This window comes from Atta colombica, unplaced genomic scaffold (genome assembly GCF_001594045.1).
Source record: "Atta colombica isolate Treedump-2 unplaced genomic scaffold, Acol1.0 scaffold79, whole genome shotgun sequence".
NCBI classification, from domain to species: Eukaryota; Metazoa; Arthropoda; class Insecta; order Hymenoptera; family Formicidae; genus Atta; species Atta colombica.
The window spans coordinates 58,888-86,417 of NW_017259571.1; the positions used below are offsets into that span (position 1 = coordinate 58,888).

Here is a 27,530-nt window from a genome sequence, read left to right on the forward strand (position 1 = left end):
CAAATGGATTGTAGCGCCATTTCATGGAAATTTATCAAATTTATCAAACGACCCATGTACAAAAATATTATATTTGCAGATTAATATTAGAATATTATAGAATATTCTTTTATCCTTGTTATTTATTAAAGAACAAAATATTAAAGAACAAAATCACTCGAGGCATAACTTGTTAATGGTCATGTTTACTTTTTTCTATACCTGCGCGTAGGTTACTATCAGACGAGCATACTTTTGTCTTTATATCATGATAGTATATAAAGACATGTCGATGTATTGGAAAAACAGCGACCTTTGGTGACTTCATCGGGCTTCGCTTTAGGGCGCTGTCCCATTAAGCACGGATCAAAATGACGGATCGGATTTCTCATTCGAATTAAGCATTCCTTTCCAATTCCGTAACAGTTTTCTCTACCCATTCCATTCAGTAAAAACGGAACGGAATGTTGCGTCGATCGTAGATAAATGTGATTGATTTATTCGATATTTTGTTATTTTGGGCAGTTGAAGATTGAATAATATATATACAATTTGTGTATTTATCTTGCCGATAACATTGTTGTGAATTTTCTAAAATACTAAATTGTAACGGTGAAATATATTTCATAACCAGATTTCATTCCATTTTTACTGAATACGTAGAGAAAACTGTTATGGAAACTGGAACGGAATGGTTAATTCATGATTCCATAAATAAGAATCAATTGCTCGGTGAGTACACTACATTCCGAAACTCATCGAAAAAAAGTATTGCAATTTTTTAGTAACCGATTGTACAAAATAAAAAAATAACAGATGATATATCTTTACTTCAATAATTTTTTATCATATAAGAGTGCCGCTAATGCTACAGAATATTATAATAAAAAGTTTTATGATACTAGTTAGTCACTTTTTAAATACAAACATAAATCACAATATTAAAAGCATACTTTTAAAAAATACAGTAATTGTCATTATTTTTTGGGTATTGGTGCAGTGAGGGCATCAATTATCATCTTTTTTCTTACTGTTTTTTCGGGTTCTGAAATATTTTCTAAATGTACGCGAATATAATTAGCAAACGACTGATCAATTGTTTTTATACTATCTGTAGTATTTTTTTTCGTACTTTTGAGAAAATTCAGAATTGTTTTACTGATATTCGTCAATGTATCATCAATACTTTTTGATTCTTCAATTTTGCGTCTTTTAAACCTTAAACCACTTATTTGTTTAGTACGGTTACTATCTCGATCGTATACTTGCTCAAGATTCTCCATGTCTCGAGACGTATCTTGACACATACTAATAATTCTTTTTTGAGGCACTTTGATAATATTTTGCTGTTCATACTCCGATTCGCTAATAGATTCATTATTATTATCTTCATGTGTTACTACTTCTGTATCTTTTATGGATTGAAGTGCGTTCCTATTTCGTTCAACATTGAAAAAAGTTCTAAAGAAATAACAAAATATTTCTCAATTAAAAGAATTCAATTAAAAAAAATTATTTTAATTTTATAATGTAATATTACTTACCTTCTCCTTTTAATAAAATTGTCAAGAAAAGATAGTTGAGTAAAAAATGGAAATGTTCTCCGTTTTGAACAAGTACTTCCACTTTTGGAATTATTTCTAATATTTCTTTTTTCACGACTATATTGATCTCTTAAAGAAGTACATCTTGTTTGACAATATTTAGGTGTATATCGTTTACCTATGAAAAAAATAAAAATTGTAATAAATATAAATTTAGTTATTCGTAAAATCTAAACATACACTAATATATATCATATTATTTCATAGCAAAAAATGTCATAGTTACATCACAATAATTATGGTTACGTCATGGTGACGTGCGAATGTCCGCTTTATCATAATGTCACAGTAATGTTATGATAATATGCGAATGTTTTTGTAACATGTGTTATTTAGTTATGACAACCTCAAAATGACATCATATAATATTTGCTTCCTGTTTATAGAGATATAATTGTGACGTGAATGTGACCCTTTGCTACTGAGCCCTGGTAGCAAGCTGACGTCAAAATGACAACAAAATGAGCTTGTTACCAGGAGGATAACGTAGCTATTATTATAATAATGCAAAAATATTAACCTAAGTTTCTTTGTTGCATAATAGTAGAAATTTCGAACCACGCATTTTCTTTTATCTGTTTATTCTGAAAATCTTTATGACTTTTATCATATAAATATCTTCGTTCCTTATATAATTGTATAAGAAAATCGTCACTCTCTTTTCCTTCAATAACATTTTCAGGTAAAGATTTTACACAATCAACATATGTAAATGAATTTAAAGTTGTGTAAGGATGATCTTCCATTTTACAATTAACTTCTAATATCACTGAAAACATGTAGAAAAAAATATTTTTATTAAATAATTGTTTTTGTAATCAAAAAGAATATTTCTAATATTTCTAAATTTTTTAATCGGTAGAAAAGCATTAAATAAGCTTATCGTGAAAATGTAAAATGAATTTGAAGTAACTCATTATTTTATTATACAACAAAATTATATTAATAAAAATTGCTATTAACAATATACAAATTATGTATTATATGTAAAATATATAATAAATAAAATTTGCTGCATATATAAAGACTTTATTTATTTATTCAATTAATGTAATGGAGACAAAAATGTCTAGTCATTTGAATTTGTAAATGCATATCGTAACATATTCAAGACTTTCAAAATTTTCAAGTATTTCTTTTTAAGATTGTATTTTGATATATACTGGCAGTACTAAAAATCTTTAAGTATAGAGTATTCCATTTTAATTTTCGCATTGAAATATCTCATAAAGTATAAGAGATGCGGGAAAATATTTCAGACAAAAATTATGAGAGGGATATAAGATAGTACCATTGGTTTGACTTTGATTATCAAAGTCAGGGCAAGGTTACTTCGAATTTTTTAACTGGAACTCCCATTATATATTCACGTAGCTCGAGAGCGTTTCAAAAACACTATAATGATATTTTTTCATTAAATATAATAATATTATAGGATATTCGTACATGTATTTATCTGGTAACGACTTTGCGAGATGGGACGACTATTGCGGTTCATATCGATTTTTTAAAATAGAAATCCATTTTTTATTGCATATTCTTATAGCACCTCGAGAGCTTTCCAAAACACTATAATTAAGTTCATTTTCATCAAGTACTTTTTGAGTTATTTGAAGGTTACAATACCTCCGGCATTAGTATTATCTAAGACATCCAAATGATGATCATAACCTTCTAAATGTTGTATGGAGTCATAACGTTGACAACATTTGTCAAAATGAAAACTTTTAGAGGTGTTTTAGAGATTGTTTCTTTTATTTTCATTTTTAGTGTAAAACCAAGGTAATGGTTTCTATCAACAAATTTTAATAAGTAAATCGGGTGCACATTATCATAAATTATATATATAGAATGGAAATACCTATTTTAAATTCTCGGTTTCGAACGGAAATGCTATTAAAATCGGCTATCAAAATCGGAAATTGATTTTTTTCAATAGAACATGGTATTTTTTATTTTTTATTTTTTATTGCAGATTTAAAGGTACACGAAAAAACATGAAATTTTTATACCAAGCATTTTTTCGAAAAATGTCAGGTATAATCTTTAAATAACTTTTGAAATTACTTTTAGCTGAAAAAATACCAGGTGTAAGCTTAAATCCGCTGTTTTTTAGTCAGAAAAACACATTTTTTTTTTTCTAGGAAACAAAAACAAATTTATTCAAAGTACTTGCCCTCGCTAACTATACATTTTTCCCATCTTTCGGGCAATTTGTGTATACCACGCCAAAAAAATTCCTCATATTTCGAGGCAAACCACTCATCAAGCCATTTTCGGATGTCTTCGTAAGAATCAAAGTGCCGCTCAGCGAGCGCGTGGCCCATCGACGAAAAGGTGATACACGAACAGATGATAGTCAGAAGATGCCAGGTCTGGTGAGTAAGCGGGATGGGGTAGCACTTCCTAGTTGAAAATCTCCAAGTAGTTTTGGACCATTGTTGACGTGCGATGGTGCGTTGTCGTGGAAGAAAATCAGCTTGTCATGTCTTTTCCGATAATGCGGCCTTTTTTCACGCAGAGCACGATGCAATTTGATCAGTTGTTGGTGGTAGCGATGAGCATTAACAGTTTCACCAGGTTTTAACAGCTCGTAGAGTATAGATGACAACCTCCTGATCCCACCAAACGCACACCGTCTTCCGTCCGAAGCGATTTGGTCTTGAGGAAGATGTTGATGGTTGGGCAGGATCAACCCAAGATTTCTTGCGTTTAGGAATGAAAACAGATCCACTTTTCATCGCCTGTCACAATCCGATGCAGGAACGACTTTCTTTTTTGTCTGGCAAGTCGAATTTGGCATGTGTTTTGGCATCGCTCCATCTGCCTATCATTCAGTTCATGCGGCACCCATTTTCCGATCTTTTGAATCTTCTCCATGGCATGTAACCGCATGGAAATGGCTGCTTGAGAAACACTCAATTGCTCGGCAAGCATTTTTTGCGATTGGGTATCGTCCTCGTCCAAAAGAGCCTGCAATTGACAGTCCTCAATCTTCTTGGGCCGATTTTCACTTCTTGTCACTCAGGTCAAAATTGTCGTCATTGGACCGGCGAAACCAATCTCTGCACGTTGTTTCCGATAAAGCATTGTCGCCACAAGCATTCGATGCGATTCGGCAGCCGATTTCTTCAAATTGAAACAGAAAAGCAAAGCTTCTCGCATATGCTTTTTTTTTAGCAAAAAATTAGACATGATTACGAAAGAAAAAATGTATGTTGTTGTATGAAATTGCTGATGATGTGCACTGATTAATGTTGACAGATGTCAAACACATAAAAAAGTGTGTGTGTGTCCAGGATAGCTTGTACGCTCACTAATGCCATCTATGAGCAAACAGCAGATTTAAGCTTATACATCTTACTTAAAGAAAATATAAAAATAATTCTAAAAAGACATCTAAATTGTTTTGTAATTTTATATAATAATAATTAATATTTATAATCATGATTCTATAATTTTAAAATTTATATAATTTACATCATCAATAAAACATTTTTGAAAAAATAAAGCATATATAGGGAGAGTTTTCCTAACGCTGCTATATCTAACATGCTGCTATACCTACTGAACATTAGCTATATCTGCGACAGTTGAATTGCTATTGAGTTGTTATTCTGCACAATTCATAGAAGGAATAAAAACAAACAGCGATTAGGTTTCTACGCGTTTCGCTCGCATGTGCATAGTTAAGGAGATCGATTGATTGTTGCATTTGACGGGAAACTATTATATCATATAAATTATAAATCATTATATTTATCAATTTGCGTAGTCAAAGGATGTATGAATTGAATTATATCTTTCGATAAGTATTTTTTAAAGTATTTTGTATATAGTGCACTGGTTTTCACAAGAAAAAATTTTTTAAATGGATTTACTGTCTCCTGATTCCGGACAGAACGTTTTTTTCTATTGACAATATAAATCTCAATCTTATGTGTTTCCATTTGTATTAGTACTTATTATTTTAATTTCAATAGTTAAAAGATACAACTACAACATATAATAGTAAAAAAAAAGCATGGAATGAAAATAATTTGAAAACACTTCGAAAAATTCTGACAAAAAAATGAGTCTAAGAAAAGCATTTTCAAGATATGGCATTGCAAGAAGCACTTTGTTTGAGTAAAATATATAAAATCGGATCAAGAAATTACTTTGCAGTCTAAACTGGGTAGATTTACCAAAACTTTTCTTCCAGATTCTGAAAGACAATTAATCATGTCAAAGATTTGACTAATTATTATTTGCTTGAAAAAGGAACTTGTAAAACTAGCTTATGATTTAGCAGTAAAATTAAAGCTTCCTCATCGTTTCAAGAAAGTTTTCACAGAAAAAAGAATGGCGGGCAAACATTTTTATTATGATTTTATGGCCAGACACACTGATCTTTCGTTAAGAACATCTGAGTCTACAAGCTTAATACGAGCTGTCAGTTTTAATAAATCGCAAGTTCAAATTTTTTTTTATAATCTTCAAAAACTCATAAAACAGTATAATTTCTCTGCTTCTATACAATTATGACGAAACGGGAGTCAGCGTGCAGAAAGTCTTGATCGCGAAATCGGTCAAATTAGAAAACGTTGGTTAAAAGCAATATTACCGTCCTCTTTTGCATAAGTACCAATGATTATTTTATATCTTCTCCGTTTTTATTTTCCCGAGATAAAAAATGAATCAATGTCTGATGATAAATGCTCCTGCAGAGAATGAAGATGTTGCTCAACCAAAAGATTGAATGAATAGCAAGTTTTTCCTACAATGGTTGCAGCATTTTATAAAATTTGCCTATCCAAAGAAACTCCCGTGCTCCTCCTTCTAGACGGCCATAATAGCCATAATAGATAGCAATAATAAAACTGTGGATGTTATCAATTTTTGTAGAAATCATAATATTTATTTGATCATTATTTCTATCACACACAACTCACAAGCTCCAATCATTAGACAGAACATTTATGAAGCCTTTTAAAATTGTTTATTACGAACAATATGATATGTGGATGAGAATAAACGCAGGAGCTCGAATAACCGACTATATCACACAGGCTTTGTTGGAGAAGCATTCTAAAATTGTTCGATTAGAAATAACATCTAATAATGTCTGGCTTTAAATACACTGAAAATTATCCTTTTGATCAGAAAACAAATTTTCAGATATTGATTATTTAAGTTGTAATATGACAAATGCGCGACTGGAAGAAATAAGGGATTAACAAGATTTGATTTCTATGATGCCTTAAACATCTAATATTCTTAAGGAAATAAATAAAAAGATACTAGAGACATAAGTACGTAGCTATTTACTATTTTCTGCTGCTAATATTCACAAAAACATTCTTAAATTGTCCCCATTGTTAAAAGGAAGAGAATTGAAGCAAGGATAAGAAAATTTGAAAAAAATTCAATTCTCACTTCATCTCCCCATAAATTATTGATTAACGTGAAAGAGAATAACAATAGAATTAAAGAACAAAATAAAACTTAGGAAATAAGTTTAAGAAGAGCATTAAAAGCAAAAGAAACAAATCAGGAGACTGCTGTGTAATTTGTTTTCATTGAAGAAGACTGGATTCAGTGTTCAAAATGTCAAAAATGGACACATGATGCTTATGCTAATATTCTAGAATGTTCTAAAGATTATATTTGTGATCACTGCAAATTATTATGAAACTGTTTTGAATTATTTTAGTAAGTTTTACTGTGTCTGGAATTAGGGGCCATTTAATATCTCAAAATTATATACTAAAAATTTAACATTAATTTAAGTTAACTATTATAATAATGACAAAATGATATTATAATACTTAACTTAATAAAAGTTTTGCTACTTTATTTTTATTTCTAATGTTGTTAACTTAAAAATAATACAAAATAAAAGGAATAAAATATTATCTTTTTTTATTTATTTAAGAAAAATTTTTAATGTATGGGGGAACTCTCTCTACATGGATGTTCATAGTTAATTCTAATCAAAGGATCCGATATTTGGGCGATATTTATAATTCATTCTTATTTCAAGACTATCTTAAGTAACATACAAAAAAAATACAAGATCAAAATTATAAGAATTTGCGCTGTACTTCGTGCATTTACAATTGATAAAAATATATAAATATAAAAGATGTTAAGTCACATAATAAAATTAATATATTGTCACTTCTATAAACTAAGAAGAGACGAATAACACATACATATTAGGTATACAACTTTGCTTCCGCCGTTTTCCTATAGATGGCTTTAGCGGTAAGTGGTGGTCGAAATAATAGATCATAGACGTCATACAATAAACTTGGGCATCTGTCAACATAACCCCACAGAAACATTAGTCGATTTGTGTCTGCATCATAAAGTTATTTTCGATTGAAAATGTCAGTTTACGAACCAAATTCTCGTCATTTGCGGGAGGTTTTAATTTTTTGCTTCAATATGAAGAAATCTGCGGCTGAGGCTCATCGAATGTTCTCAAATACTTATGAGGCCGCTATTAGTGAAAGAACATGTCGTGAGTAGTTTCAACGCTTCAAGAATGGTGATTTTGATGTCGAAGACCAGCATAGCGGTGGAAGAGAGAAGGTTTTCGAAGATGCAGAATTGGAGGCATTACTTGAGCAAGACTCGTGTCAAAATCAAGAAGAATTGGCACGATCATTGGGAGTGACTCAACAAGCCATTTTAAAACACCTCAAAGCCATGGAAATGATTCAGAAGCAAAGAAATTGGGTGCCGTACGAATTGAAGCCGAGAGATGTTGAACGGCGTTTGTTTGCTTGAACAGCTGCTTGAAAGGCAAAGACGGAAGGGATTTCTGCAACGCATTGTAACTGGGGACGAAAAATGAGTTCATTACGATAATCCCAAGCGCAGAAAATCATGGGGAGTTCTCCCATGCATCCACGTCGACGGCCAAACCGAATGTTCACGGCTCCAAGGTCATGCTCTGTATTTGGTGGGACCAGCTCGGCGTAGTGTATTATGAACTGTTAAAACCGACTGAAACAATCACAGGCGATCGGTATCGAACGCAATTGATGCGTTTGAGCCGAGCATTGAAAGACAAACGGTCGCAATACAACGAGAGACATGATAAAGTGATTTTGCAGCATGACAATGCTCGACCCCATGTTGCGAAAGTGGTCAAGACATACTTGGAAACGTTGAAATGGGAAGTCCTACCCCACTCGCCGTATTCTCCAGACGTTGCTCCCTCTGACTATCACTTGTTTCGATCAATGGCACACGGCCTGGCTGACCAGCACTTCCGGTCTTATGAAGAAATAAAAAATTGGATCGATTCGTGGATAGCCTCAAAAGATGACCAGTTTTTTCGACGCGGGATTCGTACGCTACCCGAAAGATGGGAGAAAGTAGTGGCCAGCGATGGACAATACTTTGAATCATAAATGTATAACCAGTTTTTTACAATAAAGCCTCGAATTTCGGAAAAAAAACGGCGGAAGCAAAGTTGTACACCTAATAAATTTTGGATATAGAGATGAACTGTAGAAAGCGTTTAATTTCTGAAATGGTGAATATCAAATGACAAAAAACGGCATCAATTTGAACACAGAATTACTTAACTAAGTGTATGTTATATAGATTTTTAATATGTTTTTAATATGTATTTTTGACATTATATATACTGGACTCGATCATATGTTAGATTGTCACCGTTTAGTTTAAATGTAACCAAGATTCGGAGTCTCTGGTCCTATTGCGTATTATACTTCGTAATATATCTTATCATGTTGCGTTGGAAGAATAGTTCATGTAGATATAATTTAAATAATCTCATCCGTTGACACTTCTCAGATTAATCGTTACGATTTTGTTTCATCCCGAATAAACTTAACGCAATAAACTAATTCTGTAGACCATCCAGCTTGCAAACTGGTTTGGGATGAAATCTCTCCGCCTGACAATTGGCATGAGAAAGTAAGCGAACAGTCATATTATTCCATCATCCAAGACTAGAATAATTTTTGTAACGCTGAAGAAGGGTAGAAGTTAGCCGAAACGTACGTGTTATTTTGTCAGACGTACTTCCGAAAAAGTGAACGCTCCGATTTTCTTCTCGATTGATATTTTGATGCCCTAAATGATCGTGAAAATTACTGACAAGATCATTTTCAAAATCAAATATTAAAAAAAAAAAGATTTTTTTCAAATTTTTCACGCTTTTTGCATAGAAAATCGTGCGCTCCTTCGCAGGAGGGGAGGGGGGTGAGATGACTCTCACACTTTGCGTGAAAAGTCGAAACCCACGTATAACAGTATAATTATGGAAGTCGTGAGTTCCTTTGCAGAGGGGAGAGGAGCACGAAAAAATCTAATAGCTCTACTTGTGATTACATAAAAAATGTAAAAGTTTATATTGTAAAATGTAAAATGTTTAAGTTTATAAAAAATATAAAAGTTTATATTAACCGTAAAAATGACCTTATTGGTAATTTCTATGATATATATTCTATTTTAAATATCTTTTTTACAATATCCATCTCGATCATGTGTGGTTTCGAAGATATTATGGACATGGCAAATCTTTTTTTCAGTATAATGTAGCTGTTGCAAGATTTATATCAATCTTGGAAACACTAGCTTATTTTTTTCTTAATTCCACATTTAAAACTGATAATGTTAAAAAAGATATTTAAAAAGTTGTTGTGAAATTACAAGAAATTGGAAACGTAATTGGTTTCACTAGCGACATGGGTAGTAATTTTGTACAAATGTCGGAAAAATTAACGAACGACCATATTTTAAACAATATAATTTTTTGTTTTTTTGATTCACCACATATTTTAAAAGCCGTTCGCAATAATTTTGTTACATAGTATTGAAGTAGATTTAAAACAACAATAACCGGTTACACCTCAATTACGTGATTCGTATATACATTACAAATTTTGAAAGAATGAAAGTTAAAGACTTGCAAGTTAACTTGCAAGTCAAGTTTTAAGCCATACTGTATTTACTGTTTTAAGAACTTTTGTTTCATTATGCTACCAGAAGATACATCAGTTACTGTTACATCAGTTACATTTATAGAAAATATAGACAATTTATTCAATATCTTCAATTTTTTAACAATTCTTTAATAGCATTAAAAAAATATAAAGAAGGCTGATGAATTTCAAATTAAATTCTTAGTATATATGAAGGATATATCTTTCAACATTAAAAGTTTATAGTAAATCTAGTAATGATATAACAAATAAAGTAAAAACCTTTAAATTATTAAATATAAATAGTTTAATTATGACCATATTTTATGCAAAAAATTATGTCAGAAATAAAACTTTTATTTATGAGACATTTCAATCAAGATACTTTTGAAAACTTTTTCGATAAAGTTAGATCATTAAATGGCAATGCGTTTAATCTAATATAATTCTATTTTACATTTAGAAAATTATTTTTTATACAGTATTATAACATAAATACTAGAAACTGTTTAGAAGATCGAGATCAAATATTAATTAATTTAAGCGAATTTAAATTATTTTCATATATAATAAATCTGTTCAAATTTAAGAAACTGGAATGTTAGTTGATGATCATGATTCACAATTTAAATCAATCACAATTTAAATTAATAGAAGAAAGTATTTTTAGCTATATTTGTGGCTATCTTATTTGTAAGTTCTTCAAAAACATTCTTGCGATATTCGTACTGAATATGCTAAAAGTTACTGAATAGATGCTAACACTATTTACTGTTTTCATAGAACTTACAATTCTACAGAAGAAAATCTGTTTGGTGACTTATCAATGCTAAATGTTGATAATGTTGTATGATAATGTTGTATGTATGCTGTAATTTTGTATAATACATAAAAATATTAGAAAAATTATTTTTTGATAATGTATATGATTTTATTATACAGGAACAAAATTATTAACAATCTTTTCAAAGGTGTCTTTTAGTCCTTGTAAACAGTTTCCAAAACAATATTTGGTAACGTTGTATGACAGAATGTTTATTTTATACTGATTGAATGTTTATTTTATACTGCTAATAGATGTTTCAAATCTCAGTCACACAGATCATAAAAAAATTGATTTTATAACATCTTCAATTTTTCATACTTCACTTCTGGTTTTGGTAGCAATGTGATGTGCTTTTTAATTTATTATTACTTTCTTTAGTTTATTACATTTTTAGTTTATTACATTTTTTAGTTTGTTATGTTCTTGTTTAATTTATTATGTTTATTATATATTTTCAATTTATTTTTCATTTATATTTTATTTTTATTCTTATTTTTTATTTATTTATTATTTTTTTTTTAGTATTCACTTGAACATTGACAAATTTACATTACCATCAGAAAATTTAGGATGTGATATAATCTTAAAATACATAATTTATGGTAAAATTATAAAACAAATAGTGCAATTCTAGTAATTGTTTTTTACTATTATACTTTCAGAATCATATTATGCTGCAATGAAAAATAAAATTGGATTGCGGATATTTTAAATAAAAAGAACATAAAATTAAGTCTTTAAAAAGCTTGGTTTTAAACTTTCTGACATGTATTAACAATGTGTAAGTATTATAATCATAATATAAACATAATACTTTTGAAGATTACTTATATTTTGATATTTTGTATTATTTCCGTTATGTTCATATTTCTTATTTTATTTTATTACCTACAGTAAATTCTTGTAATTATAGTCCTATAATGAATACGTATGTATATTAATTTGTATTATATATAAAATATGTAATTTATTTTATATGAAATTATTTTTGAAGTATATTTTATCATTTTTATAATTTTATAAATTTACATAAATAATTAATAAAATTAACTTCAAATTAACTTCAAAAATATTTATTGTTTCATTGTGGTATGTGTTATTTTAAAAATATATTAATATTTTAAAATCTTTTTAGACCGCATATGTGAGAACATACAATCAATACTAGAAATTAAAATGCCTACGATTGAAGCTAGATCTTCATTGCTTAAGATAGTACATTCGCGACAATACCATCCAAAAGTTAAGTCCCATCGCGCGCTCAGATACTTCCACTCTCACCTGTGAGAGAAAACTTTTGATTGTGCCTGTTCACAATCGCACAGACGCAGATTAATAATGCGCAAATGTGGTAATGTTGAACTGTCAATGACATATAAGTCTACTTAAATAAGTTATCGTAAATAGGAAAAACCCCTTGCAAGATACATAGCTTACAATGTCAGATCGAGACTGTAACTCACTATCATACGAATCCCGAACGCCCTGAACGCGAGAAGCGATGTTCACTGACCGTCCCCTTCAGTCGCTTCCAAATAAAATCGAAAATTGCATTCTTTTCATGGCTCTATTTTTCAAATTAAATAGTCAAAAATTATGGAATTTTTTTACAATATCCGTTTCAAATTTCTCTATCATATATTCGTTTTTTATTAACATTACTAATTTAGGCTCTATAAAAATAAACGCGACATTTTCATGAACTTTATAGAGGCGACATGTATAAAATGTGCAGTTTTTAATTGCTTATCTCAGTATTGAAATGGTCATTCTCATTATGATTGCACAAGCGTGTCAACGTCGTCTAATACATATATACATATATAATATATAATTTCAAATTTAAGTCATTCTGAACTTTCAATTCGCGAGTGTACTATCTTAAATAATTCAGTCTTGAATTACTGTATTTATCATATATGTACTTGCATATATATCATATAGTCTTTCGAACTGCGCGCCGAATTATTTTTTCAGACTGAACGCAATTAAATTACACATTCACTAATAGTGAATTAAATTAACAAGCATTTTAATAATTTGATGCTACAATCAGGCATCATATTATAAAGATGTTAATATGTTGAAAAATTGTTAATAAAAATTTAAAAATTTTGCGAAAAATATTACCTCGGAAGGTATAATGTTCTCATAGATACAGTCTAAAATAAAGATTCTTAATATTGGTATATTATGTCGCTTGAAAGACGTTTTCTACACCGATTATTACGAAGAATATTATTAAGGCCTTGGTAATCTAAAGGTTTAGAACGTTCGTACGGAATCCAGGTTCAACTCCCAGCCAATATTTTTTGCAATAAAGGACCTCGCACAAAACATATGGAAAATGGGTCTCGGCTAATTTGGCTGAATTTGTAATATGTTGTAGTTCTGATCAAAAGTCTCCATGGGTACGAAGTAAAATGAAACAGTTTTTGAGTTATTGTACATTATTTTACTTCGTGCCCACGAAGACTTTTGATTAGGACTACAACATATTACAAATCCAGCTAAATTAGCCGAGATCTATTTTTCGTATGTTTTGGGCGGGGTCATTTATTAACAGTTTTTTAACATAAAGATTATGCGTTTTGCGGGTTTCCTCCGTGTCCAAATCCATTCTTGGAATGCCAATTCGTGAAGTAGACTACAAGGTTCACGAAATAAGGTTCACTTTATATGGAAAGCACCCATGGAGAAGCCTCAAGTTTTTCAACATATTAACATCTTTATAATATGATGATAGCATCAAATTTTATTATTATTATTAAAATTGCTTGTCAATTTAATTCGCGATTACTAAAGTACAATAGTTTAATTGCGTTTAGTCCGGAAAAACAATTCGGTGCACAGTTCGAAAGACTATATATGATATGATATATATGCAAGTACATATATGATATATATATTGGGAATACAAATTAGTTCGGACCATTTTTTTGTGCATTTATTTCAAAACAAAATGAATGAACAGATCAATTAAAGTATTGTCCATCGCTGCCTACTACTTTTTCCCATCTCTCAGACAATTTTCGAATTCCATCTCGAAAAAATGACTCGTCTTTGGAGGCGATCCAATTTTGCAGTCAATTTTCGATTTCTGCGAAAGAAGTGAATCGGTGACTTGCTGTATCTTTTGGAACAACCAGTAATCAGAAGGAGTAATGTCCGGAGAATACGGCGGGTACGGTAAAACATCCCATTTGAGCGTTTCCAAATATTTTTTTACGACTTTAGCGACATGAGGCCGAGCGTTGTCATGAAGAAGAATAACTTTATCATGTTTTTGCTCGTATTCCGGCCGTTTTTCTCGCAATGCATGGCTCAAACGAATCAATTGCCGATACCGAATCGCCCGTAATGGAATTGCCAGGTTTCAGCAGCTCACAAAACCCTTTTGGTCCCACCAGATACAGAGCATGATCTTCGAACCATGAATGTTCAGCCGTGGTGTTGATATTGAGGTCGATGGCAACGATTGATCGGGTTTAGCGTAATATTTTTTCTTCTTGGGGTTGTCGTAGAATATCCATTTCTCATCTCCAGTCACAATCCGATGCAAAAAACCTTTTCTCTGTTGTCTTTGAATCAGTTGTTTGCAAGTGAAAAATTGCCTTTCAATGTCTCTCGGTTTCAGTTCATAAGGCACCTAATTTTCTTGTTTTTGAATCATTCCCATGGGTCTCAATCGTATAGAAACTGCTTGTTGAGTTCCTCAATGATTCTGCAAACTCCTCTTGCGTTTGACTCTAATCTTCTTCGAGTAATGCCTCTAATTCTTTGTTTTTGAATTTTTTTGGCTGTCCAGAGCGAGGCTTGTCTTCAACGTTGAAATCTCCATCCTTGAAACATCGAAACCATTCCCTACATGATTTATCAATTGGAGCAGTGTCACCATAAACTTCGACAAGCATTCGATGGGCTTCAGCCGCACTTTTCTTCCATTAAAGCAGAAAATCAAAACCTCCCGTAAATGCTGCTTAGTTAACATAAAATTCGACATTTCAAACACAGTAAAAATCAAGATTTTTGTATGAAACTCAAAGCGATATAAACTGAATATTATTAGCAGATGTTTAACCTCTCTGAAACGCCAAAATCAGCTGTCACTATGAACTATTCACAACAGTTGGAGCAATCTTTAGGGAAACGGACCGAACTAATTTGTATTCTTAATAGTAATTCAAGATTGAGAATTATTTAAGCAATTCATCTTCGACCATTATAGGCATTTTAATTTCTAGTATTAATATTTTACTTTTAATATTTTTTAATTTTATGATATCTACTTTTTGAAATTTGGCGCTTTTTTCAATCAAGAATGTAGCGGTAGATCACAAACTTCAATATCAAAGATATTGACGCTTATTGTTTAAACTGTGCAATCATGAATACTAAGGAAACTTTCCAACAACAGACACAGATGATACAGTGAATCGTTGCATTCTTGTTGTTCGCCAAAATGTTAAACAGAGATGGGGTAATCATCGTGTCGCACAGTGTCGTTTGTTGGAAAGCTCTCTGAGGCTGTTACATTTTTTTCGATGCTTTTCAAAACATGCAAAAATTTTCAGAGTGCGATCCACTATCTATAAGTTGTTAAAATGATATGGAATCGAAGTATACAAAGGGTATGTTCGGGAAGAACGTACTATTCACGCTATGCAAACGTTACCAATGCTGTTCATGAAGCCAATAGCGCGATAGCGTTAATAAGCTCTCTGAACGACTTTAGTGTAGGATTAGTAATGTTTAACTAGAGAGATTTAATATTCGGGATTAAGTTAATGTAGGGGATTCTGTTCTCAACCACCGAAACTTTCTCTCTAATAATTTAAATTTTTAGATTTTTGTAGAGTGTACATAACGTGAATTTTTAATTTTCTCGTAGTGAATAACAGAACGCATCTCAATTGCAATCTCTATGATGATTGGAGTGACCGATGTAAACTAGATAAAAAAATTACATTGAGTTACATTGAGTAAATTAATTAGATAAAAGAAGCAATGCTTGAGCACCTGTTGTCGATTCGAGAAGAAGCGATATGACCAATTAGGACTTCAGGCATCTGCAACGAAATATCTGTATTATACCGCAATAGTAACTTCTTTCTGCATGGGAATAAAAAATCGCCAGTAACAAGATGTCTTTGATCTTCTATACATTTGTAATAAAATCAAATACACAACGCCATTGATTCCATTTCGATATCTTTAAAAATAACCGACTTTTCCTCTTTTCGAAATTTTAAAATCGCTGTATCTCCGAACCTTTTGAGATACAAACGAAAGTAGGAGAGGTACAAACGGGTACAAATGATTCTCTTTCGAATGCCGTTGATCCCATTTCGATATCTTGAAAATTGACTAAGTTTGTTATACAAGGGTTGCGCAAAAACTGAAACACGCTGTATCTCCGAACATTGAGGTACAAACGAAAGTAAGAGAGGTACAAATGATTCTCTTTCGAATGGCATAAATGAAATTAAAAAATCTTAAAGTTGCACGCTGGTCATTTTTTATTTTCACTTTTTGTTTAACTGTTTGAGGTACAAATAATGATTGAGGTACGAAATAATGATTAGTACAAACGAAATACAAACGATTTGCGGTATTAATTTTTATTTTTGATAAAATTAAGCGCCAGATTCACATCGGTGATATTTACACAAACAAAAATTACGTTCATTCTGACTTGACTAATGGCAAGCCATCAATTGCAGAGATTGAAATTGAGATTACTATGATAAAATTAAAAATTCATATTACATACGTTTACTCTATGAAATTCCAAAGAGAAAAAAGTTTGGTGCTACTCGAGAACAGAATCCCTTTGTTAGGGATATAAAAATTTTCTTGTTATCAAGCTCCGTTAAAATTTATCAATTTGGGATTTACCAACACGTTGTATGCGCGCGATGCGTTCTTTCTATCACTACGCATATTCTTCTTGTATTATTGCTTCTTTTCGTACATTCTCTGTGCGCCTTGTTCATCATTAACTACTGAACTGTGTACGCTATCACCAAGTACAGCTACAAGTATCATGGATATAAATATTGTGAAGCATAAAGTAAAATCGAATCGCTATTCGGGAAGTGAATAAAGAATTAAATTAAAAGACAAGTGTTGATCATGACGCTTTCGAGAAATCACACGATAAACACTGCGTGAACAGGATTTGACTGCGGTCCATCAATGAAATGCGACACATAATGCACGTTCGTTCAAGAGGCAGACATACCTCAACATTCATCAACATCCTTCGAACATTAATCTAACCTCGACGAGAGGTTATTAAATACTACCAACATTATGCTAGAGTCGTTCACGGAGCTTTCAAACGCTAACACACTACCTCGGAAAGAACAACATTAATAGTGTTATGACGTAAAACGCTACCGTTAGTGACGTCATTGTGTTTGCTATTTGCAACTCCGCGAACAGCTAATAGCGCGAATAGCGTCTCCCCGAATCATCCAAAATAAAATATATCTTGTGACGCGGAAAACATTTAAAATATTAGTTGAATACTGCAAGATTATGATAAATATAAAAATTAAGCCAAATGGATAATTTTGTTTAACAAATTTATTAACATTTTTAATGCATTAAAAATTAATATAAGATGACATACCAAACTAACGTATAATATATAATACATAATAAAATTATATATAACACAGGTATGTAATTATACAATATTATACAATCATATAATTATATAATTTTGTTTGGAAAATTTAACGGGACTACAACTAATATATACGAGGACCATTTGAAAAGTTTTAAGTATCAACATGAAAATGATTTCTATCAGAGATTTTCATCAAATAAAAACACTGACATCAATGACACAAATGACTGTCAAATAACAACTAAACGTCCAAAATGGTTACAATTTTCACAGACATCTTTCAAACACGATTTTAGTACCAAAATGGTTCCAAAATTTAAATATACCATTTTCATGTTGAGGCTCAAAAGTCTTCAAACGATCCTCGTATATAATTTTATTGTTCAGGATTGGATAAGTTAACCTTTTTTTTAAACTAAAGTTAACAATCTTGAAAATTTAATTAAGATACAAGTTAATTTATAATGAAATTAACTGAATTAAATTAAGTTAATAAAAAAAAGTAATTGAAAAGTTAAAAATTAAATTTATTTTTTTTTATTTTTTAAATTCATGGATTCCAGGATTTACTCTTACAAATAACGGAAATAACAAATATATACTTCATTTAGAAAATACTTTATATTTTATATTTTATATTTTATTTACATGTTCTATTTATATATACTGTTTAGTATATAAGATTCGACTATGAAACTGGTCTGTGGTACAACTAAAGCTTCAGACACAATACGAAGGAATAGCGATAGTAATAAAAAATAATAGATTTCAACCTATCAGAAGTTAGATACATACGGTTTCTGACAGATTGAAATTTGGGGGTCGATTGTGTAATTTGAAATGAGATGAAAATTACAAAAATTCACTACAATATTTTATAATTTTATTGATTAACACCTAAAAGTAAATTTGCTCACTTTTACAATTTTCATCTTATTTTAAGTTATCGCTATTGCTGTATTATGTCTGAGTCTTAACTTCAAAGAATTAAATAAAAAATTAATAGTTTAACGAATAAAATGTAACTAAATAAAGTTAAAAAGTTAAGAGTCTCCAATGTAACTAAGTTAAGTTAAAATTAATTAACTTTTTAACTTTTTAACTTAACTTTTATCTTTTTAACTTAGTACTACCCAATCTTGCTTATTATATATATTATTATATAATATTATTTATTATATCATCTCATATTAATTTTCTCATTTTAACGCATTGGAAATGTTAATAAATTTCATGTTAATGAAATTATTAAACAAAATTGTCTATTTGGCTTACTTTTTTTATATTTGCTGTAATCTTGCAGTGTCCAATTGATATTTTAAATGTTTACGTCACATAAGATATATTTCTTGATTTCACCTTGCATATTTCGATTCTGTATCATTTTGACAACTATTAAAGCAAAACAATTGAAAAATACGATAATGCAATATATTACATAATTGCTTTCTTGAGATAAGTTTTAACTCAATTATATGCCAATATATATGTCAGGATAAAGATCTTTAAAGGGCTGTTCTATTGATAATTTTAAAAAAATGGCAATTTTTGAGTTATGTGCGTTGTTTTGGTAAATGAGTAGCATATAAAAATTTTCATTTTTTTATATTTTCTCTAAGGAAAATATATGATCAATATCCTAAAAGTTAATTATATAATTTGAAATGAGGTAAAAATTACAAAAGTGAGCAGACTCAATATTCATAATTATATTTCATTCAAATATTCATCATTTAATTGATTAATATCTATAAGTGAATTTGTTCATTTGCAATTTGTAATATGCACCTCATTTCAAGATATACAATTGACTCCCTGGGACATGTGTAGATTCCAAGATGCTCTCTGGGTATTATGTTATCCTTGTTTAATATTCGATAAACAACTAAGATGATGCCTGAGACATCATTTCATCTTAGTTGTTTACAACACTCGGGTGGGAATCTGAATCCAGCATTGTCCATCAATCATCCCATGCAATGCAGATAATGTTTCAACATTCTGAGCTATGTGGGCATATAACTTTTTCTAGAGTGGAAACGTGAAAAGTAAACATTTTTATGTATGTGTGTATGTTTGTATACACACATATATATACAAAAAAATTTCATGTTTCTGCTCGCTCTTTTAGAGAAAAATTATGTCGATAAACCGAAAAGAGCATTATTCATTTTTCAAATAATCAGTATGATGCACAAATATTTAGATTAGTGGCAGATTTTAAAAACGTAAGAAAGCAATAGATTTAAACAAATCTAAGTGATCAGTCATATTTGAGAACATAAGGCATTAACATAAGCAAAAATGTTCATTTGTTTGCGCCATCTTATGGCCATCTTATGTTTTAAGTTTGTTTTTAGGTGTTTGCGTCATAAAAAAAGAAGTTCTTGAATATGCCTTGATATGACAGGCATTTCTGTCCCTCTCATGCATACAAAAAATTGTATACATAAATGGTAATTGTCTAGAATTGTTGTGTCTTGTTCACTGATTTTGATGAAATTAGATGCTCATTCGATGCGATTTTATATGAAACGAAAGAATCTGACAAAAAAAATTCGCTCTGCCCCGCGAACCGAAATATTAAGAAATATTAAACTTTACGATTATTCAGGTTAGGAAATCTGTCACAGAAACAAAATGAGATTATAATTATACCGTTTCACATGGGTTTCGACTTTCTACATGAAGCGACTGTCACTCCCGATTCTCATCCCCCCCCCCCCTGCAAAGGGACACACGACTTCTATAAGTAATGTAGTTGTTGAAGTTAAAAAATCTGTCATATAGATAGTGGAGTGTATAGACTAGTGCTTATTGGTTCAGCTATGCCGCCCCGAATAAAAAAAAGTAACACATCCTACCCGCTTGGGACCTAAAAAATTGCAGATGGACAGTAAAAAGACCGCTCTAAAAAGACTATTCTCACACTCCACTGTTTTCATGGGATAGAAATATTCCAAGCGGATACTGTCTGCGCTGCAAGACGCTTCTAGACGGCCTTATGCTCCAAGTGGATACAATGTGTTATTTTTTTTATTCGGGACGGCGTAGCCGCCCTGAACCAATAAGCATACACCCCACTGTTTACATGACAGCTTTTCTAACCTCAACAATCTCAACAACAACAGTACAATTATAAAAGTCATGCCTCCTTTGCAGGGGGGAGGGAAGGTGAGAGTTGGGGGTGAGAGTTGCTTCGTGTAGAAAGTCGAAACTCATGTGAAACAGTACAATTACAGATCGCATTGTGTCTCTGTGAGATTTCCTAATCTGAATAGTCATGAACTTTAACGCTTAATATCTCAGTTCGCAGAGCAAAACGACACCTTTTTTGTCAGATTTTTTCGTTTTGTACAAAAACGCGTCGAATAAGCCTAATTTCATTAAAATCGGTGAACAAGATACAATTCTAGACAATTACCATATAAATTAAGGTTATGTTTCTTAATCATTTCAAAACTATTTTATTATACATTCACAATTCATGTTCAAAGTATTAAATATTTAAAAATAAATATATAATATAATTTATCACTTACCGTTAACCATATGGAACTCTCACTCTCTAAAAAGTAATTGTGATTATAAAATTTGACGCAATATGATACGATGCGTTAAATTATGTCTACGACCTACGTTTACTTTTAGTTACGACACCGACGAGATACTAGGGAGTTTTTGCAATACCGTCTTGAGTAGAGGTCTGATGTGCTAAAACTCGATTCCGAGTATACGGAGTTAACTCTACGCTGTTCCAAAACGCAAGGTAACTAACAATATGGGCGAAGCCCATAAAATCTTATTAAATACATGTTAATCATAACTTGAATGAAACATGACTAATCATCAGAGATCGCGCACAATTTATATAATAAGTAAGATGTGTCGGTCACAAATGTAAATATTAAAAGAATTAACCAAAAGTAAATAAGCACTTTCTGAACTGGTATACATAATGAAGTGAAACAAATATATATTTGTTTCACTTTAACTTAGTGCACCGGTTCAGAGTGCAGCAATAACAGATCTAATATTACCCTACTGAAAAAAATCACATCTCACAGGGTGCGGTCGAGATGTCGCTACAAATACTTCAAAGAATTTTTTGATTAGTCAATTAATAAAATTTTTTTCCGATTGGTTAATTAAATGCTTCGAAGCATTCGTGGCATTCTGATATTCATAGTCGAGTCTTATTTCAAGACCATCTTAAGTAATATCTTAAAATGCAATTCTTTGATTGGTTCGTAACTTTTTAAAACCGTGCTTAAGACTGTTATGGTGTATTCTTTTAGATTATCCAATCAGCATTTTAAATCTGGAAGAATATATTAATAGCAACGAGCGCTCATTCAATTGTTGAGGCCGCTGAACGTAGCCATCAAGACCGTCTAAATATGATCAAGACTATGAATACCGACCGTAGTGGCAACTCGACCACATAGTTGCATGATGAAATAAAATAATTAAAACGTGTAATTAAATCATGTAACAAATTCAAATCAGTACGCGACTTTTTAAAATTATATAATTTGAAAAGTCATATGATGGTATATTCTTTTTTTTATTTCTATTCTTCAATTCTTCAAAATTTGACAACTATAAAATCACATGTTGGATAAAATTAATTATTTCTAATATCATATGACTTTTCAAATTACATTATTTTTAAAAAATCATGTACTGATTTGAAATTCGTTACGTGATTACATGTGATGTACGTGATTAATTACATGATTTCATCATGTAAAGTTACATGTAACATGATTTTTTTCAGTAGATTATTGTTTCATTCGATCTATGATCAATAACATGTGTTTAATGAGATTTTCTCAATCTGCAATTAATATGTAATGGTTCTTCATTGTTATCTTATTATTTGATCCAATATTTTAGAATGATTTCCTTTCTTTTTTAAGACGAATCATTGTTTTTCTTTTTTTGATTTTTCTTATTAACCCAGAGCCAACGTCTTATTGCTGGCATGTTGCTTACTAAGTATACATTGCTAAGTATGTGTTGCTAAGTATGTGTTGCTACTACAATTATACCAACTGATCAGCAGAATGTTTTGTAATTGTTGAAAGTTTTCTTCGCATTGATTGAATTATGCTTTTAGATCGAGAAGTTCTATCTCAGCAAAGAATCATAAAACGGTTGTGTTTTGCTGAACGCAGCCAATATGCAGCATCATACCAGAGAAACCTAATGGCTTCTGCACACTGGACTCGGAAACGCTTGCCGCGCGACAAAATATGATGCGGTAACCAATAAGCTTATAACTCCTAATATGTTCATTGGTTACCGCATCTCATTTTGCCGCGCAACAAGCGTTTCTACGTCCAGTGTGCAGGAGCCATGAGGGTGCGATTATATGGAGCGCAGTATGCGATACGCAGTTTAGTAGCTAATAATAACTAACTAGGCAATCGCGTATCACGTACCGCCTATTTCTTTCGCTAATATTAAGGGCCATCTACACAAACGCAGAACGCAATTTGCGACAACCAATCAAAAGTTGTTAATACTATTGGCACTTCTGATTGGTACTTCTGATTGATGTCGCAAATGCGTCTACGAATTGTGTTCTCCGTTTGCGACTTATGTAGACGATCCTTTACATAGAGCGGTTGTCGCGCGGCATGGGCTAGTAACAAACTTATATACACCGCTATGCATTTTTTAATGGAATTAATTGATTTAAACGCAATTATTAAGTAAATCTGTTAAAAAAGTAAGAGTATCAATAAAGTGTACATAAAAATAAGTTAATATATTTTAAAAAATTCATACTAATGTGAGTTTGTCACTTATTTGTTTGACTTATTTGTTGTGACTCATGCTGTAAACCGCGCTCCATGTAATATCAGCGAAAGAAATAGACGATACGTGGTACGTGGTTTTCTAATTGCCTAGTTAGTTACTATTAGTTAGGGACTTCGCACAATAAAAGGAACAGAGAACAAAGAATAAGAATTTCAACCTATCATCAGAAATCATATATTGTGGAATACACAGTTTCTGATAGATTGAAATTTTTATTTGTTCTCTGTTTCCTATTCCTTTTATTGTACGGAACCCTTTACTGTACCGCATATCGCCATGTAATCGCACCTTGAAAGCGGCCATGCCCGGGATTTAGCTATTACTTTATTTTGAAGAACCTCTATGTGGCCATTGAACTATGTAGCCAATGTCCATAATTCGATAATGTACGACTTTTGGTTGTATTCTTCGCTATATCCACGAATTTCGGTCCGTTTGATAGACAAAGACGAATAATCAATCTGTCGGCACTAGTAATAAGTCTTGTTACAAGACAACTTACAATTTTGTCTATCTAACAGACTGAAATTCGTGGACATAGCGAAGAATACAATTAAAAAATCGTGGACGGATCACCGGATCATGGACATTGGCTATATAGTTCAAGATCCACCTTTTGTAGAGACGCTTCAAAATAAAGTAACAGCTAAATCCCGGACCGCTCTTAGGTTTCTTTCTAATCATACAATGCTATCATATTGACTGCGTTCAGTAGAATATTTATTTTGCTGTTGGAAGTTTTCTTCGCGCTGATTGGATTATGATCAAGAGGAATAATTCTATCTCAGCAGAAAACGGTTGCAAAACTGTTCTGCTGAACATAGCCATTGTCGACATAACATTGGCCTATTTTCCACCGAGAGTTTAAACCGGATCAGGATATAAGAACAAACCAACTACAGTCGAGTATTCTCCTGTTACAGTCAAACAACAGGGGAATGCTCGATTATAGTTGGTTCATATATTCTGATCCGGTTTAAATCCTCGATGGAAACTAGGCCATTGATACAAAATAAAATTTTGCTTTCTGATTGGTTGCAGAACGTTGTATGACGCACGTCAGATCCAATGTAAATCCAGCAATTGGCCTAACCTTACGTCCACTTACAACTAAATTTGATGTAAAGACAAAACTAAATTTTTGGAAATTTTAAAAAATAATCGAGGGAAAGAATTGAAGTCTTTGAGTACAATCTGTTAAAATATTAAACAACGTGATAGAAAATATTTTCCGATAGCAAAATGTGTTTCAACAAATCTGTGATGCTGACAACTTGATTGCCGTAGATTTATCTTCAACGATTTCGTATATACCAATATTGTAGTAACATGCAGATAACAATGTGAATTTGTATTGCCAGCAGTTTAACAGTAAGATAACTGCGTCAACTGCAATCGAATATTCCCCTGTTACAGTCAAACGACAGGGGAATGCTCGATTAATTGGTAATTAGTCTTGAAAAATTTGTCGTACAATAAAAAACGGATATAATATTAACCTGTTATCGTGTCATTAATCGCGCATGGACTATGAGCATTGATGTAGAAAAGAAATTATTTTTGAATTTGTGAAAATTTCCTAGAGAAAAAAATCAGTCTTTGGATATATCTACATTTGAATTATTGGGTGTATCAATACTACGACCGTTTAGTGAGTGGTCAGTGAGCTCTTGTATGTTGTTTGATCTATATTTTTAATTATAACGGAATATGCCAATCAAATGCAAAAACTCACTGAACACTTAGTGAGCGGTTATAGTACTGAATACATCCATTTTCAGAGTCAAAATAGATCAAAAAGTGTGATCAAAATTGACACTTAAGAGTGTTTACATCTTAACAGAAAAGCAAAAAAGCAATGGGATAATCAGAACTCGCGCTGGTAAGTAAATAATAGAGTCCTATATATGGGAGAAGTGACATCAGCGCGATTTCTGATTGGTATTACCTCCCATCTAATTAATGCAATCATATTGTGCTCGTAGTGAAGAACTGTTTCCTTTCTACAGCTGAATTGATACACATACATATCTAAAATAGGTATGCGTAGGTATCTATGTGTATTTGCGAAATACTTTCTGACAAAATAGAAACATAATCATGTTACAAAAATACATACGTTATTGCAATAATGCATTCAATAAAATTATATAAAACTAATTGTATACAATATGCCATTTACCTTTTTGTGTAACCTTTTTTGTGCTCTGATTATTCGTCAATTTCAATCACGTGATTTATTTTGATGCCGGAAATGAGCGTCGGCATGAAAAGATACCTTGACTCGTGACCCTTAACTGATGCGCATGAAAAAGCACCTTGAGAATCCAAATTTAATGCGCTGTCGGAGAGTCGGAGTCGGATTTCAAAATACATTGTAGTATTCTTCGTACATTATCATCGTTATCAATAAGAAATTGCGCAAAATCTGTGCTAACCTTGGTCAAGAGGAATCCACGAAATGTCAGATGGTGAGGACGATTTCATGTGCGAGGAAGAGGAGGATTATGGACTGGTAAGTTTCCCTGCGGAGACCCACAGAAATCGTCATTTCATAGAACGTTTTTTCCGGCCCCATAGCAAGATTACAATTTCAAGAGCTCTCGCGTACGGTATTTAAAAATTATTAAAAATAGCTCGAGAGATATCACGAGAGAATGGACTCACTGTTCAATTCTTCACTGACAATTCTTCCGTTATATTTTTGCGCAAACATTTCCAATCTTTTGTCGGGTTAGGTTATGTTAGCAACTTGAATTAAACATTATAATACTTATTGGATGCAATAAATGTTATTATAACAACTTGTTAGCATAACAACAGATGCATTCTGTTTCACACATAATGTATATTTTATATATTTTTTATCCTTAACTTTAACATTCAGTGAACAAGGATAAATGATGCTTCATACATATCATACATCTGTTATGCATTTCTACTGACTCTACATCCCTAATCGCTAATTTGTTTTAGGAGTATTCTGAAGATTCCAACTCTGAACCAGACGTTGATTTAGAAAATCAATATTATAATAGTAAAGCACTCAAAGAAGATGATCCAAAAGCTGCTTTACAAAGTTTTCAGAAAGTACTGGATCTAGAAGGTGGCGAAAAAGGAGAATGGGGTTTTAAGGCTTTAAAACAGATGATCAAAATTAATTTTAAACTGGTAGAGGAGATATCAAATTAGTAATATTTGTAGCTTTTGTCTCATATAAAAATAAAATATATTTTCTTTTCAGTCCAATTATAAAGAGATGATGTCAAGGTATAAGCAATTATTAACATACATTAAAAGTGCAGTTACTAGAAATCACTCAGAAAAGTCAATAAATTCCATATTGGACTACATTAGTACATCAAAAAATGTGAGTATATTTAATAAATAAACATGTTATGTATTTAGTATTTCAATAAATTATTTTATCCTTCATTAATCTTTTATATACAAAAAAATTGTCTACATTTAAAAAAGTAACAGATATTTTCTTTAAGATGGAGTTATTGCAAGATTTCTATGAAACCACATTAGACGCCTTAAAAGATGCAAAGAATGATAGGTTATGGTTTAAAACAAATACAAAATTGGGAAAATTATATTATGACCGTTCAGATTTTAATAAATTGGCGAAAATACTGAAACAACTTCATCAAAGTTGTCAGGTGTGTATATAAGTAACATTGAATATATTTATGTATTATTTA

General features: G+C 31.3%; 2 protein-coding genes across 3 annotated transcripts in view; one reads left to right on the plus strand and one right to left on the minus strand.

Annotated features, from left to right (window-relative positions):
* Positions 1-926: 926 nt before the first annotated feature.
* Positions 927-21,616, minus strand: LOC108692701. 2 transcript variants are annotated; one of them, XM_018201086.1, is made up of 3 exons: positions 21,537-21,616; positions 1,524-1,701; positions 927-1,440 (listed from the first exon to the last, which is right to left on the minus strand). In XM_018201086.1, exons 1-3 carry the CDS (start codon positions 21,544-21,546, stop codon positions 957-959), a joined length of 672 nt encoding a protein of 223 aa, XP_018056575.1. In that variant the 5' UTR covers positions 21,547-21,616; the 3' UTR covers positions 927-956. The 2 variants fall into 2 exon arrangements, with proteins under 2 accessions (XP_018056575.1, XP_018056573.1); XM_018201084.1 differs by lacking the exon at positions 21,537-21,616 and adding an exon at positions 2,104-2,362.
* Positions 21,617-26,135: 4,519 nt separating this feature from the next.
* Positions 26,136-27,530, plus strand: part of LOC108692700 (COP9 signalosome complex subunit 2) — a 2,871-nt gene continuing 1,476 nt past the window's right edge. Inside the window, exons 1-4 of the mRNA XM_018201083.1 lie at positions 26,136-26,338; positions 26,800-26,994; positions 27,068-27,193; positions 27,321-27,488. Of these exons, the coding sequence (XP_018056572.1) occupies positions 26,285-26,338; positions 26,800-26,994; positions 27,068-27,193; positions 27,321-27,488 (543 nt within the window). The 5' untranslated portion in view covers positions 26,136-26,284. The remainder of the gene's footprint in view (positions 26,339-26,799; positions 26,995-27,067; positions 27,194-27,320; positions 27,489-27,530) is intronic.